We start from the raw sequence: 17,994 nt of genomic DNA, 5'->3' as shown, positions 1-17,994 counted from the left end.
AAAGGTAAGCACATTTTCTACGAGGCCAAAAGGAAGACTAAAGACCTCCAAAGGCAGAGGGCAGAAATCTGGAGTGACTAGAAAAAATCAGCAGTCTTTAGCTGGGACTTGGTTTTGTCATGCTTGCAAAGATTTACGGTTATTAAAAAGTTCCTATTTTATTTGGTTTTATTTTTAACATGTAGTTTATTTTGTGTTAAGACATGATTGCAAAGATAATACTACATATTAATATTAAGATAAACATAATACTCTCATATGTCATAATAAGGCCCGGGTATGGCCTTGTTAAGGAATAGTGGTCAAAATAAGGCCCAAAACTCTCTTTTAAAAAAAAAGCTTATACTTGATAGAAAACATTGTTTTTTGAATCAAAATAAGTATGAATACATTGATTATTAAATGATTGATTAAATTAACACTTTTGTTTTATTTGAACATTCGTATTGTTTTTTTTGTACTTAAAAACAAATAAGGTGGGCCTTACATGGGTCAGGTACCTTATATGGCAAAGCTAAAAATGTTTTATTCATAAGTACCGTTGGAAAGTATATTTGAGACAGTTTCAAGGTATGTTCAAGTGTTTGTTGTCAGAGACTGCAGCGAGCTGGGTCAGGTCATACGTCACTCCATTGTTAAATATTTGATAACTAACGATTACTGCCGTACCGCTGTGTACGCGTGCTCTACTAAAGTATTATTTTCAAGGTCTTTGGAAAAAAAGGACTCATCAACTTTTCAATTACGAAATTACGTTAATCAAAATATATTTCTTTCTGATTCTCATTAATATTAGTTTTAAAAAAAATGTCCTATTGAAACTGAAATAAATTTTCTTTATTTAAAAGTAATGCCACTCTTCGTTGTGAGATGTAATGTAGTATAAAAACATATATATTTAAACTGATAGATTGATTATTTCTCATAAGTAATCGACCCTATTACCCTCCATTGAAGTCTGTCTCACTGGGCAGGTTCATTATTTCTCATTAGTAATCGAACCTATGACCCTGCATTGAAGTCTGTATCATTGCCAAGATTGTGGACGTTGCTAAAATCGATGTATGTCATGTCAAAAATGAACTATCCATAAAACGAATTATGAAAACGGATTGTCAGTAAATTATTTTAGGAGCATGCTATTTCACAAAACAAAAAGCACTTTATCGTCTCGTCATTTATTTCACTGAATAAATATTTCTATTCGAATGTATGAGTCGTTTTTGCGATCCTTTCATGCATATTTATATTGGATATCCGCTCATACCCAAATGGACAGCCGGAAACGTCATAGTTCACGTCAGTGTCTCTTTTAGTATTGCATCAGGTTACCACAGATTACCAGACCGTATGAGCGTACTAAGATATGACGTTAGCGGATATTATATACACTAGTAGGTAGTTCGGTGGAATTGGAGTTTGGCGATAGCAATGTTCTTTAATTTTGTTTACATTTTTCATTTCTTTTTGCCGTTTCCCACTCTAAACAGACAGTAAATCGTTGTTCAATCACAACAACAGCTTAATGTATAACTGTTCAGGCCGAAATTTTTTTTTTTTTTTACACAAATAAATGTGTTTTTTTCTCGGGTAAATCTTGCTGGTGTGATTGGCTTTCTCCATGATCATCTTAATAGGTTAGGTACCACCTCTTATTACATATTCATAGAGATGGTTCAGTGTTTAAAATTAGGTCCATTTTAACCAGTAGTTGTAAGTTCAGGTACATATTAATTAATTAAATATGCTTAATCTATGTGTAGCTATCGTTCATCTGATACTCAGCAATAAAACAAAACAAGAGAGATTCCAAAACTTCTACTTAAAAATATATGAGGCTTTAGATAGCAGTTGGATATTTGTGGCCATTAATTTTTTTTTCTATATCTTAGAACGAACTTAAATACCACGATGAATAAGCCTTAATATTAAACGTGGGTTTAAAAAAGGCTGAAACCCACGGAAACTTCCATGAAACTATTTATAGCAAACTAGAAATTTCAACACAATTTCTAAGCGCATCATTGCAGCTGTTTATTTATAATAAAATAATCCCACACAGTTTAAATCCAGCTTGCACGTAATGGGGGGGAAGTGTAGTATTTTATTTGTCGAACTCCCGGCCATCGGATGGGCAAGGACGTCATATCCTCTGACATCATAATGCACACGTGGGTGTGTTTTAATACTAAACAGCATCACAGAGTAAATTATTTATAGAGCAATCTATATGTTTAGTAAAACTGTTGAATATTTATCTGTGCACATTTTCTTGCTACAACACTAGAGTATAAAGTGATTGCGGATTAATCCATATATTTCGACATATCTTTTTTTGAAGAATTAATATAAGTAAAGGTCGTATTTGGCATAAAATATTTTATTTAGATTTATTTAGATAATATTAGAAAAAAAAATTGACATTAAAATTTGAACCAAAGGTATTAGGATATATAGCCTAATAATCTATATACTAGATCAACGTACTTAACTATTATTGGAACATTAAAAACATTCTAAAATGTTTGATTTACTTGACGTCTCCTATATTGTATAATCTATACAATATTTTATCAGATGTGTCTGATATCTGAAAAAATATGGTTTTTTAGTCATTTGTACTATCTTTATACAAAAATACAGTAATTTCCGACATCTAGACCGGACGAGAAGCAGGAAGTTTATTTCCATTGCTCAAGAAAAGTAATTCTTTTTTTGAAAGCAAAAAAATCTTTCAAAGACTTACACAGAAACATTTTAGTCTTTTAGAGAGTCTAGTTAAATACTCTCTCTCTTTGTCAACACACACGCATCTGTATAGAATTACGCGCTTCCATTTTTAAATACCTGATTTTTTTTTTAATCGGTGATCGAAATTTAAATTTGCTATCGCAATGGAACATATTTTATTAAGCTGTGAAGTAAAATTTCAATATCGGATTTCAGTGTAACGTTCGCGCGAATAGTTTCCGACACAATTGATTTAATTGAATTTTTGCTACGTTTCATTCGAACTCACTTTAATACAATGATATTCTAATAAACAGATATGTTATATCCATACTAAACAACAGAAAAAAGTGTGCCGCGCCGGGGACTGTTTATTTTAGTTTATTTTTACATTTCGTTAAAAGTATAAAGGATAGCTTGATAAAAACAATAAGTAAAAGGGATAACTAGAAGTTTAATTACGCAAAACGTATTACTACGTAATTATGATGTATTATAACGTATTACTACGTAAAACAACTAAAGGCAAACGTCCCAATTAGGACGTTTTCTAGTCTTCACTTTTTGCGCGTTAATAACATATCTGTTTAATTCAACATCATTGCTTTAATATATTTAATCTAAACGTTCTTCAAGCATATGATATTTTCCGTTATTTTCCTGTAACATTTATTAAAGTCGACGTGTTCTGGTTAAACCTTAATAGGTCATAGCCGCCTTACTATAATTGACCTTCAAGGTCTTCAATGTAAGACTGGTATAATATAAGATTATAAGAATAAGTACTAAAATGGAAACCTGAAAATCTAGGTCAGTTAGACCCTGATTTAATATACGGTATAATGTATAACCCTCACCATAAATCCTCCTAAGTATTTAGTCTCAACTAATGTTTATTATCTACCTAACCTATACATATATTATCATTAATAATATATATATAGGTATTTATAAAATACACATAAAAATAATTGCCTTATGTACATATATTGCAAAGATTTCGTATAAGGGTTTTATTAAACATTTGTTAAAATAGCCACACGTAGTATTCAAATATACTTAAAAAAAGTTGAGTCACCATTTAATTAAACTTATATAATTATTATTTTTTTAATTTATTATAAAATTTTATATGTATGTTTCATTAACGAATACCTCTGTGGTCGAGTAGTGTATCCACCGGTTTTCATAGGTACGCCAAGCCTTGAAGTCCTGGATTACAAAATTTCATTAGTTTTCTATGTTGTCTTGTGTCTGGGTGTTTGTGGTACCGTCGATACTTCTGATTTCTATTACACATGTGCTTAAGTTAGTTACAGTGGGATCAGACTAACGTATATGAACTTATTCAATATTTATTTTCATCTTTATCTATCTATCTTATCTACTTTAACTTTCTCACTAAAATACTCCAAAACAAAATCGATTAAACAAAAAAAGGAAATAGAATTAGTTCATAAATTTTATTAACGATTTTTCAAAAATATTTTAAAATTTATAACCAGTCAAAGCGTTTGATTTATTCCAAGACACATTTAACATTCGTGATATATCAAACCAGCTTGACTCAAACTAAAATGGGTTATACATATTGTTCGTTTATATGTTTGTAACTGAGCAGTTATTTCGGTAGTTATAACACATAATACATACGTGTCTTATATTAAGCCGTGATCGTTATATTTGGCATTTGACAAAAAATTAAACTTTTGTAACTGTAAAACCTACATCCATACTAAATAAATATCTGTATAACATATTATTCTATTTAAAATATTGCACACAATATATTTTTTAATATTTACAATTGGAAATAGAAACCATTTTTATAATTACAATTTCATTTTAATCTATAGAAAAATTATAAAATATAAATGTAACTATTTGAAATCGAAATATACTTTCATCGTTTGCACATACTTATGATTGAGTAAAATGATTACATTTAGTAATAAATGTTTAAAATATAATAACAATGTAAACCTAAAATACAATGTGGACATAAGGACTATTATTAGTGTTTTACGTAAGCTAGAATGTTATCAAACGAAACTACGAAAGCGTCTACAGAGACATTGCACAAACGTCTCAGTAATGACAACGCTACTGACTAGGAAATGACGGCCTAATGATGAATAATGCCTTCGTATGCTGCAATGCGTTATGTATGTTACACACAAAATTCCAAATCTAGTATCACATAGAAACATATAATCAAACATAGTTTAATAATCGCCCATATACAATAATGTATATTAATATTATAAATGTGAATGTAGCTCTGTCTGGACTGTCTTTATGACGCTTTTTCACGATCAAACCGTAGATCCGAATTTAATGAAATTTAGTATTAAGCAAACTTGAACTCCAAGATAGAACATAGGTTACTATTTTTGCTTAACATATGCAGAAGCCGAGGGCGACTACTGGTAACCTATCATAAGTACAGCCGAGGAAATAAGGTATTCTGTTAAGAAGCTTATTCTTTTTATTGCCACTTATTACCAAAGCTCCATTGCGCAACGATTGTCATCAGAGAGCTATTAAGAGTATTTAAATATTCCTTCATATTTGGAAAGGCTTCCATTTTCCATTATTTTCTTCGATTTAATAAAACAAACAAAGTTTTCCTTTCACATACGAGACGAATGCCGTCTCGTCTCGTTCTTGCATGTCTTCTAAACTGCTTATCGCGAATTGAAAGCGTCTTGACAGTAATATCGTTATAGGCTATGTAGCGTTAAACTAAATTTAATCCGACGATTTTAAGACGACGTGCAGTGTATAGCTTTTCACTTATCTGAGAGCTATTTATTTTTTAGTCGTGTTTTAATTTTTAAGTATATATTTTTTATAACCGAAGATCTTATCGGCCCATGATTTGATGCGAAGCGACTTGATACACATTATCTAACCAACAATTCGCGTCTCATATATTGAATACTTAAGCTATTAATATACGCTCATAAGCTGCTAACTAATTATAAAAGTCAAGCTAGATTGCTCTCATATCAATCGTATAACCGTAAAACAGTAATAAATAAGGCGTGTTTCACACCGGATGCGTATAGTTGTCACGCTAAGACGATCCTGTCACGTATCGCCAAACTCATAAACACGCTTGACATTTTAAAACTGCTCTCGTTCGGTAACAGATTATCAAAGAAAACGGAAGTTGTTCCCTTCTAGTTTAAAAATAAAGATATATGATGTTCGGCATTGTTGTTTGGGGATAATTAATGGTTTCTTATACGTGGACCGAGCTTCTGGTGTAGAATTGAGCTACTTCGGTAGTTTGTGAGATACTTTGTCGCGTGCTGAAGTATTTTATAATAGAAGGTAAAAGCGACACATTTCTTCGTCTCGTAAAAATGTATTAATGAGTCGGCGATACCACAACGTGGGTGGGCTGGCATTTATAAATTCTCTACAAAATGATAATTGCATTGATCTTTAAGACCAATTCATTTTAAAAAGATATTTAAAGTATTATTTCTCTAAATAACTTGTATGTAAAAGATAGAAAAATACATATCTGTTTTCTAGATACGAGTTGTAAGCAAAAGATAAACTGTACCACTCACGGATATTGCTCGAATTCCCTTTTTCGTTAAAACAGATCGCATCCCTTCACCTAAAACCAGTAACACACTGTCCGGTGTTTACAGTACGGCATTTTACAAAGTGCCTAAACTATAACATTTTACGGCGGATGTCAAATTCACGCTGAGCAAAAAATCGGGGTACTACAAAAACGACCCTTTTCTTTCGAAGGTATTATTCCCTTACAGCTCTGTTGTCAAAACAAAGAGTTTCAAATGAATAGCGTGCTAATAAGCTTATTATTTCCTTTTGGAAATATTCTAGAAAACTTAAGAATAAACCTTATTATTATTATCAAAAAATGTATATCATTTATTACTATCAATCAAAATAAACTTTATTCAATAATGTTCTTTCTTCCATATTATAATTAATAATACTAAACTTATTAATACTAAGAAACTCGATAACTAAAATTTTAAATCGATTACGAATCGATCACAGCGATGTGTTATTTGTTTACGATTAAATATTGTACCTATAACCGGCTTGAAGATCCACAAATACCTACCTGCTACTTATTTTTAACACTCTCATAATTAATTGCCTTCCCTATTTGACAATTATTGTTATTCTATTTATTGGACTGAATTCCATTCAACTGAAAATTCTCGTCACCAAATGAAACATCTGTTGAATTGATTACCTACACATTTAAAGAGTATACACAAAACACGCGTATTCCCGTTACCGTCGATATTTTCTACTTGTACGTATAATACGATACTAATCTGTAGGGATTGAACTTGACTCATGCGATATATTTGGACTTCGAAAACTCGCGCAAGGCAGACAGAATACCTTTGCTTTTTATTAGATTTTTTTACTACGTACATAATTTAGTTCATTTTGGAAAGTCTGTTATATTCCTTTACATATTTTGTATAAATAAAAAAATGGCGGCTACTGTACGCCCGGAATATGACAAGGACAAAAAACAAAACTTAAAACTACAATGATATCAATAAAGAAAATAAGAATGACTAATTATTTGAATAAATAATGATGTAAAAAAAACGTAAAATTTCCTTTAAAATAAAAATCATTCATGTTAATACACAAAATATGGTAAACAAAATGCTACATTTAAAACATTCGAATTCAGTTAAACATATTATACAAAGTAAAGTTTATTTCATTCTTAACTTATTACGTTAAACCGATAAGACGAATAGAGTTGCTAAACCAACATTTATCAAGATGCCTTTAAACTATTTATATAATTAAATTGCTATTTTATTTACAGACTCAAATAACATCAGCTCTCGAGTAAATCACGGTTTATTTTCGTAAACATTGACTTTCCTAAAAAAAACATATCTAAACTAGTTTGTCAAATAAATTCCGACCGTTGCTTTATAGAATTGCATTGGTTAAAAAATAAATAATACGTTCTATATTTGAAAATAACTATATTTGTAGAACATCGCGCTGAGGTTTTATTATAGGTAACGATATAAAACGAAGGACCGTTTATATCTTCAGATTTTTCTTAAAATTGTTTTAAGAATATATTCTAAGCTTCATGATTCCATATCATGTGTTATTCAATGTTTACGCTAAAATTTTCAAATATGTATCAATAAAATTACATCTAAAATATGTCGTAGTTGTACAAACGGTCTTTCGATTCAGCTGCCTGAAATAATCAGGAGTTACCGCGTAGAGTGCGAAACGGCACACACGCGTCTCGCGTTAATTCAAGATTTTCGATTGTTGTGATACAATAAACTAATATTATATCCTTACAATTCATTAATTTCAAATAAATAGCGGTAAAATAATTATTTAAAAAAGTGGTGAAGGTGATTTGTAAATACCGTGTAAAATAATTTTTTTCATATAAAATTTTCGTTAAAGCTCAAATAATGTACCAAGTACGAAATAAAGTTATAAATATGTGTCATGTGTAATTATTATATTAAATAATATGGTCTAGCTTTCAGAATTATAATAAATGATAGTATAAATTTCTATAAAATATCTGTGCCGTTTTCGTGCCAAAAGCCATGTGGGTGTGAATGTATTTTAAATAAGTGTTTATGATTTAAACATGGTAGCTATTCTTGAAGTCGGTAATAATAACTACTTCGCTTCGTTTTTACCTGTAAGTTTTATATAAAATTCCATAAACCGTTTGATTTTTCTATCAAATGTGCAGAAAAAATATAGTTTTTATGATTTTTTGTTATCGTCACGCACTGTTTGTCGAATATTAGATAGGTTTAGTGTTATTTAAAATTTAATTTTAAACATTGAAGAATAGTTCGCAGGTTACTAAACTCTTTATTATATTTTTTATTCAGTTTTCTTACGATTAAAGACTTTTTATATATAATTCGTCATATTCTATTTAAATTTCTGATATGATATATCTATATGATAATAAAATTTTAATGAAAATAAAAAATAATACACGACCTCACACGTCAACTGCAATTGTGTGTGCCAAAATGTTTTCGATAATGCGACTTTGAACTCCCGACCCTACTATCTTAATACGTTTGAAGTATTCCTATCTCACAGACTTCCTTAATTTGACAACAAGCACGCGGAATAGATACCTACAAGATAACGTACATTTGTATAAAAATATAAACATAATTGTAACATATAACAACAACAGCCTGTAAATTCCCACTACTGGGCTAAAGGCCTTCTCTTCCTTTCAGGAGAAGGTTTGGAACATATTCCACCACGCTGTTCCAATGCGGGTTGGTGGAATACACATGTGGCAGAATTTCTATGAAATTTGTCACATGCAGGTTTCCTCACGATGATGAAGAGAAATTAAGCACATGAATCAGCGGTGCTTGCCTGGGCTTGAACCCGCAATCATGAGTTAAGATGCACGCGTTCTAACCACTGGGCAATCTCGACTCCTTGTAATTTTACTTTCGACACTTTTTAATTAATTGTAACATATATATTTTTTCAATTTCAGACTGTCAATTCTCCACCTGTTCCTCATCGCGACATCACTGGAGCATCCACAGCATCCTACAGGCCCTATAACGAAGATTATGCCTCCGTCCAGCGTCAATTAGACCGACCAATTCAAACTGAAATCGATGTCGAACGAACGAAAAAGGACAAAAAATGGTCCATAGGAAAACTATTTAGAAGAAAAAAGAAAGATGAAGAAAGTGGTTCATCATCACAAACCGACGAAGGCGGTACCCGTTCTCCTTCGAAAAAGAAAAGTAAAAAGAAAAAACGCACTCCTGCAGTCAATAACTTCGATCACATAGTAATTAGAGACGGCAGACGCGCTCAAAGCTTAGCTAACTCTAACATACGAGACAATAATGACGATGGAGTTCTCTCTGATCCATCAGCTGGATTTATCAAATACAAAGATAAGCAAGAAACATACAGTTCTTCAAAAGAATCGATGCAAATTAAAGATAATATTTCAAGAGCTGGGAAAGGAATATTGGAGACACCTTCACGTAAAAAGAGGAAAACCAGACTGAAAGCCCGCGTAGAAGCTTTGAGAAACAGTATGAGAGGAGAATCAAGTAGTGATGAAGAATCATTAAAATCCTCATCAAATTCTTCTTCCATGATTAGATTTCGAAGTGATGATTCTTTAATGAGATCACGAGACAGTTCTCTAAATAAAAGATCTCGAAGCGCTCGCAACGAAAGATATATTAAGAGATTGTCACGCGATGAAGAAAATCTGTTGAATAAGGAAGCAGAATTACTTCAACAGGGCTATACAAAAGCGGAAGTTGAAATGTTGACAAGGACACCGACAAGTCAGAGCAGTGGCTATGGAACTTGTAAACGAGATACGACGTCCAAAATAGCCTCAGAACCAGTAGCTATTAATGATATTAATAGGCGTCCACTAAAATCTGAATCAGTATCATCTTTTCCATCTACACAAAGTTACCCATCATCCATTAATTTTAACGCTAAAGTTAACAATGAGCGTATTAATTATTCCATACAATATCCAAATAACAACACTAATCGAGGATCATTATACCTTAACAATAACAGAGAGAGCAGTGTATCGAACCAATATGAAACTCCTGAAAATATTATGTGTGTTAAATTCCCATTAGGAAACGTTACCAATATTGCAAAAGAAGAAAAAGCACCACCAGTGCCACCTCCTCGTGATATGCATCGAAAAGTGGTAACACCTTTATCAATGTATTATGATAATAATTCCGCTGTGGCCGATAGAAGAACTAATTATAATGTAAAACATGGTGTTCCTAATAATGACTTCGAAAGAATAATGAGGCGAAGTCAAGAGAGGTTAGTCGGTTATGGTCTCAATGGGTTGCGACGTCCTATATCGAATTCTGAAGATCATATAGCTATTCAAAATAATGAAAATATTCAGAACTACATGGTTAAAAATGAGCAACCCCGAAGACCAGCATCGGTGTCAGCAGAACCCAATCATTATGGTTCATTTGTTAATAGTCCGCCATGGAGAAAGCAGATAAATCAAACCAGCGTTGTAAAACCTGAACCTATTCAATTAAGACAGGATTATTTATATTATGCCGATCAAAGCCCAAGATCACGTAGGCCAATAAGTATTAAAAATACTTTAAACGGTGTACAGAACCAATACCTAAGTGATTCTCAAGTATCGGTTAATGCTAATGATAAAATTATTCAGAGACCAAGAAATGCTTCAGAATTTTGGAAAAAAATTGATGATGCGGAAAGACAGAGAAAACAACAAAATATATTTGCGAATTCAAGAAGCAGCAGCGAATATACAAATTCTTCTCAAATGAATAAATCTTATCCAGATCAAAAAAAGTCAACATGGAATAAATTTAGAGATAACACTGAAAGTGCTGATAATTTAAACAAAAGTAAATCTATTGATATTATAGATGGTGCTCGAGTATGGAAAGCAACAACTGAGTATAAAAGATCGACTACTGTGGAGCCACAAAAAACTGTCTCTCCGCCTCCAAAGACACATATTCGTCACAAATCAGACACTTATGTTTCGGGTACATACCAAATGCCATCTGATGACGAAAAAAGTTCAGAAAGACGAAAATCTACTAACCTTGACGATGCACTAAACGAGTTGGAAGCAATTTATAATAGTTTGGGTTTAGGTGATGAAGATTTATTAGATAGAGCTGAGCGCAGAGAGTTAATGACGCCTAAATTTTATGATCATTTAAATGACTGGAATGGAAACGATGATGATGTACAATTGAGAAGTCAACCTTCGACGCCACTCCGGCGAATATCGAGAAGATCAACCTTACCTGATAAATTACAAGATGATATGGCTTTTCGCAGAATGAATTCCTTTTCGAACAAAGAAAAGCCAAATCACAAAGATGCACAGGCTCAAATAAGTTATATGTTGGCTTCGCCTGTCTATGTTCCCTATGCATCAGATGACGACAAGCAATCAGAACGTAATGAACCAGATGTAGTGTTTGATGATGTTGTTTACAGAAACATTAAACAAACGAATAATCGACTAAAAACTGTTGATCCACAACCACCATTCGGTATACCTGTAGGTCCTATCTCACCAGCTCCACAAAGTGATTACTTACACGCTACACCCGAAAACAAAGGACGATCTCGTTTTGTGCCAAAGAGGTCACCTGATATTGTCGCTGATGATTTGGCTTACCGAAGTTTAAGAAAAGACAGTAGACATTCATCTCTCTTTAACGGGGAAAGTTATAATGGCTATTTTAATAACAATAGCTATGCTGAATTTCCCTATGCAAAAGATTCAGCTGCTAATATTAAAAAGAAGCGAGCTGTGAGATCCCTTTCAGCGAATATCTTTACTATGATACAAAAAGAAATAGACGATGCTTTGAACATAAGTAAGATGCCGCCATTACAAAAAACAAATAGTAATAGTGACGTCATGAAGAGGCTTCGTGATACATTTGAAAAAAATGATAACCAAAAGGAGTACTGTCCTCGAAATAAGGTAAAACAGCGACATCATACTGTCAATTTATTTGCCAATAGCACCCACACACCTTCACATCATTTTGCAAAAGATGACTCATTCATTTATAATGACGATATATGTCTTGCTAAACCACCATCATGTGATAAATCAAAAAGTTCATCCCCATCAAATCGATCACCACAAACATCTAAACGGTCATCAAAAGATGAATTTCAACAGGTTCTAAGTATGCTAGCGCAAGAAGCTATGGATACTAGTAATAAGTTAGGAGTCGCTTTAGCTGAATTAGATAAAAATCGAAACAAGAATGAGATATCAGACATTCAGAATAGAATATCAGATAGTAGAACTAATTTTTTAAACGGTTTAACTGCTAAAACATGTGCTAATTCTATAAATGAAGTAAATCAAAATTCGGAAAAATCACAACAAACCTTAGATACAGAAGAAAAATCGAGAGCAAAAAGAACTGAAGATAGTTTACTATTAATATCAGATCAATTGAATAAAGTTGAAGACCAGTTAAAATGTACTTTTGATAAAGAAGTTCAGCTCAAAAATGAAAGTTCAAAAGTTTGTAACAAAGATAATTTAAATAAACAATTTGAAGAAACAGAGACATCTACATTATCAGTCGAAAATAGTATTATTCCCGATATTGTACCTCAAACGTCACAAAATGAAAATGTCGTATCTGACACTACATTTGAAGGACGGGAAAACAGGTCACCACCGAGATTCAATTCTCTCAATCCATTTTTGAATACTGACGATAAAGTTAAAGAGCTAAATGAAATAAAGGCATTTAAAGAATTAAAGGATGGCATATCTGATTTAATAGCCGGAATAGCTGAGGTCAATGAAAAACTATTTGTTTCAAAATCCTCAAAAGTCGAAAATAATGAGCCTCAAGCCAATCAATTAACAACTACAAAGTGTAGCGAAACTTTGAACGAAGTGGCTACAAAAGAAAGTCATATAGATTCATCTAATAGAGCATCTATTAGTTTATCTATATACGAAGATGATATAGAAAATAAAAAAGATACAGCTGATTCAACTGAGTATAATTCTTCAGAAGAACTTGCAACGATATTTAAACACGAATTTAACAAAGAGACTCAGTCCAATAATAATGACAGTCATAATAATAATGACGAAAAAGAACGAAACAATTTAAACTCTCCGAATCTTGTCAAGACAATGAGTCAAAATTTGCGGAGATTTTCTGTAGATGAAAGTACTAGTCAAAGTAACAATACACTGCCAACTACCGTAGTCCCATGGAGAGCTAAGAGGCAAAACAATAATTCACAAAACGAAAACAAAGGTACGTGGTCACTTATCATGCACGGTGTTTGGATTTCACTTTGATCATTTTGCATCCCGCTCGATGTTTTGTCCGATTCATTTTATGTTCATCGTATCGAATGATTGTTTCAAGTGTTTTAACCATATATTTTTATACCTAACTTGTTTTGGAATGTAGATCTATTTTATTTTTATAGTTTGTCTTGTCTCTGTTATTTCGGCAGGCGATAATACGAAGTCAAAGCGCAATTGGCACGACTCAGGCACGTTGATGTTAGCTTGTTCCTACACCTTAATGTTCTCGCAGCACCTGGCAGACCTGGATTGGTTGACGCTGCTCGGCTTGCTGTTGGCAATGATCACAATCATCGCTATGCTTATAATTTGATATTAGACGCTATAACGTATTAACTCTAAGAATATTATGTACCATAGTTACGTTTTAAGTATTATATAAAACGAACTTTTTAGGCACACAAATTCAAACTTGGAATAGAATAATGAGAATGTTTTTTTTTTTCGAAATTTGTAATATGAATTAATCGAGTAATTCATTGAAAGAAGGTTTTATTATATTGTAAAAAGAAACGTGGTTAACAATAATATATTATAGTACTTAATACGATTTTATACTGTGATTTTATATTTTAACTTTTTGTGCTTATTTAAATTAAAAATTACCTTAAATGTGTGCCAAATATGACCACAGCGAATGAAGATTATATGTTATTTTTTTTTTACTTTCGTAAGTAATTATGCATGACTTACCTTTTTGCATGTTAATTATGTTTGTAATGTTGTGTTTTTAGATTTTATTAATATAAAGGTAACCATAAACATCCCACTGCTGGCCCAATGTTATTTAGATAAGAATTGCAATTCGATTTAAATAATAAACAATATTTTATTACCGATATTATGTCATCATGTATTTTAGTTAAGTAATTTTATTTTAATTTTTTTAAATACATACAATTGCATTCATGTCGGTGTTTTATATTGCATAATGTATGAAATACACTTTAAATTGTAAACAATACCTAATATGAATGCACTTGAACTTGGTTTTATTTTATGATATAATTTCTTACCTTTTGTTTTATATACTCACACATATACTTTAACGTTATTTACTATTATTGTATCGCTTTGAGATTTTGTTATAATTTTACAATCGTCTTATTAATCCAAGCGGTACTACCTCTATTTTGATTTTATTATTAAGTTGCTTCTACTGCCTAATATTGACAAAGTTTAGCTAATCATCGAAATAGTTTATATTTAGATCGGGGTTTAATAATTACAATAAATAACGCATTATGAGCTTAAATGACATTATCTGACCTCGAAGTGTATCCTTTTATTTTTATTGAAAATCAACATTAACATCTTAAAAAAAAAAGATTTTTAAGTTCTTTTAAGTAGTAATTTATACGAGAAAATAACGTGAATTCGATGCAAACTTTGCGAATTGAGTATTTGATGCATCTCTAATGCAGAAATAACTCTTGCCCAAGTGTTAAATACAATGCTATTAGTCGCTCTTAGGAATATCAACGCAAATTGATTTGAACTGACAAATTAAATTATATTCATTTAATTCAAAAATGGCCGAAATGTTACCATACTTTTTTGTTGTAGCTGCATGAATTAATGTTTGTTAATCCTTTATGATTATTGCGAATGTAAATAAATATACATTATTAATGATAAATGTCTTTTTCTAGGTGAAAATCAATTGCCACGATAAGTACTCTCCCGGCCAATTTTAAGAGTTTACTCCGATATTACTTTTTAAGCTATTGTAATTAATTTGTGTATAATTATTACCAATTATTGTACTTTATTCTACCGTTGTATGTGTAATTACTACTTACTTTTATGTAGAGGCTTCCAGTTACGATTTAAAAGAGCGTTATTTATATGAAAAAAAGTTATGATTCAAATAAAATGTTTCAGTTAATATGTTGTTTCATTTCTTAATTAAATATCCAAATATATAACTATTTTAGATAAAGTATATTATGTCTAGTCATTACCTATATTCAGTTCAACTTAGAAAATAAATATACGTATCGGAATTCATGCGAAAAGACAATTCAGTATTGCTTCTCTTTATTTGACAATAATTATTTAATTTCATTGAGGTAAAATGATACAAGAAATTAAAAAAAAAATAATAAGCATACCTACTATTACCGAATAATGGTAAAATAAGTTATAAATTGTATAAATGGGCCATATTTGATATAACATTTAATACCTACTGATGAATGCCAAAAACAATTCTTATTTAAGACTTATTAGTAACATAATAAAAAAGAGTTATTATTATACTAAAAACGTAGTTGATATTTTACGAAAAATAGCATATAATATGGGAAAACAATAACTATCAACTGTCAATATCGTCGAAAAAATTGGCATTTTAACTACTTCACAAAAACACAAAAAGTAAAATTTTACTTTAAATAAAGAAGTAATTACTTAAATAAATAAAATTTCAAAGATTGATTTGGAAACGACTACACACAAGTCACACGAGTTCCGCTATTATAACGATTAGACTATAAGCAACATTATCCTCAGATATTAATTATGTTGTTTCAAAATATTTACTATTATTTTAAGAATGTCTTGTTCATTACAATATTATTTTAACGAAAACAGGATATCTATCTTTGAATGGGTAATTTGAGTAAACAAATATGTGTATTTTAAATTCGAATCGTATTTGCATATTTAGCAATGTATTAAAAGAAAATTATAAGTAATTTATAGAGACATCTACACAATAATGTACGAACTAGAAAAAGCGCTGTGCTGGTGTATACGTACAGAACGAAGTACCTAATATTTTCCATAGGTGGCGTTAAAAATAAGATGAATATAATTTAGTTCTAGTTATTTCAATAACGCTCTTTTAAAAAATATTTAAGACAGTTATATTCAATAATAATAATTGTCATTTTTTTTTATTTGGTTGGAAATCTTTTTTTTTTTATTTTCTATAAAAATATAAGCAACTGGCAACATTGTACTGAACTTGACATCTGTCTTAGAATGTGCAATACCAATACAAGAAAAACTGACGATGGTTGCGTCGCGTAACATGCTGTGAAATATTTTTGCTTACGTTTTTATTAATTTTTGAATTAACGATACATTTATCATTGGTTGTTAATTATCGACAGTAATTGTTGTATATTTGTAGTATTACGAGTTATACAGACATTGTTATGTGAGATTGCACGTGTATTTTTACTGTAGAGTTCATAACATCAACCTACTTTGTTCCTGAAACCTGCCAGTGCTGTGGTTTTTAAAAGGTAACGGTTTTATATTTTTATTATTTGCGAATATTCGAGAGTGCTTATATGTTATAAAAAATGCTTTTTTATTTAATTCACAAGTGTATTTCTTGTTTAGATAAGCAAGATGTCGAGTTGATTGACGTTATCACATATTGTATGTATTTACAAAATCGTATGACTTCATACGAATATTTTAAAACTAACTTTGTATGTTTTTTTGTCTTGTGAATTGCTCAAGCTCGTGCAACAAGTTATTAGAATTTTAAATGACGTATTTTGGGTCACTTTTTTGTTACATACTCGAAATACTAAAGTGTAGTTGGAAAAAACTATATTCCTAAGTTTCAAACAACTATTTAAATTATTAAATATGGCTCAACAGTAACTCATTCTTGTTTATACAGTTAGTATTATAGTTTAGAGCATGTAGATTCAAAATCTTTATGTAAAATTGTCATATATTGGTAAATATGACTCACAAAACATTCATTCCAAGCTAAAAAAAGTGAAGGTTTCTTTCTAGACTTAAAAATTAATTACAAAACCTATATTACAAAACAATTGTGGTTTATTATAAATCATGCTTTAAGCAAAATATTTTTCTGTATTATATTTAAGCAAGCATAAATAAGGTAAGTATCAAAGTTTGTTGCTACATTTTGTGCCTAAAATATTTAATATTTTTTATTACTTGAAAGTTGAGAAATGATATAAGTACATCCAAACTATTGCAATTTTTTATTATTACTCACCTGCATTTAATTTCTCAAGTCTTACATACAGACATGAAGAAATATTTCTTTGAAACTTATATATCATGTCTATTATCACATAATTATTTATATATTTTTTTATTATACATTTCAATAATATTTTTTATGAAATGTGTACAAAACAAACATGGCACTGTTAACATAACATACTTACTTAACAACTAATTTTGTTAGTAATTTCTTAATCTTTTTAAAGAGTACAATTACTATATAATTATACCAAAATGATTAAAAAGCAAATATATATTTGCAGCAGCATAAAAACGATCACACTATATGGGAAGCAATAAATCTGGACCATCATCTAATTGGGCAAAGAAACTCG

At 30.7% G+C, this 17,994-nt stretch overlaps 2 protein-coding genes across 4 annotated transcripts in view; both read left to right on the top strand.

The window, feature by feature from the left end:
• LOC124536029 (probable serine/threonine-protein kinase DDB_G0282963) overlaps positions 1–15,545 on the top strand; it is a 118,669-nt gene extending 103,124 nt beyond the window's left edge. Inside the window, exons 1-3 of one of the 3 annotated variants that reach the window (XM_047112423.1) lie at positions 8,169–8,440; positions 9,278–13,601; positions 15,310–15,545. In XM_047112423.1, coding sequence (XP_046968379.1) covers positions 8,387–8,440; positions 9,278–13,601; positions 15,310–15,332 — 4,401 coding nt within the window. In that variant the 5' untranslated portion in view covers positions 8,169–8,386 and the 3' untranslated portion in view covers positions 15,333–15,545. Of the gene's footprint in view, positions 1–8,168; positions 8,441–9,277; positions 13,602–13,806 lie in introns of those variants that run through there. The other 2 variants (XM_047112421.1, XM_047112422.1) reach the window with 2 other exon arrangements.
• A 1,111-nt stretch (positions 15,546–16,656) lies between these two features.
• LOC124536027 (supervillin-like) overlaps positions 16,657–17,994 on the top strand; it is a 208,404-nt gene continuing 207,066 nt past the window's right edge. Inside the window, exon 1 of the mRNA XM_047112409.1 lies at positions 16,657–16,911. The gene's annotated coding sequence lies outside the window, so the exon portion shown is untranslated. The remainder of the gene's footprint in view (positions 16,912–17,994) is intronic.

This window comes from Vanessa cardui, chromosome 16 (assembly GCF_905220365.1).
Source record: "Vanessa cardui chromosome 16, ilVanCard2.1, whole genome shotgun sequence".
Taxonomy (NCBI): Eukaryota; Metazoa; Arthropoda; class Insecta; order Lepidoptera; family Nymphalidae; genus Vanessa; species Vanessa cardui.
This window is presented reverse-complemented; position numbering and strand designations above follow the sequence as displayed.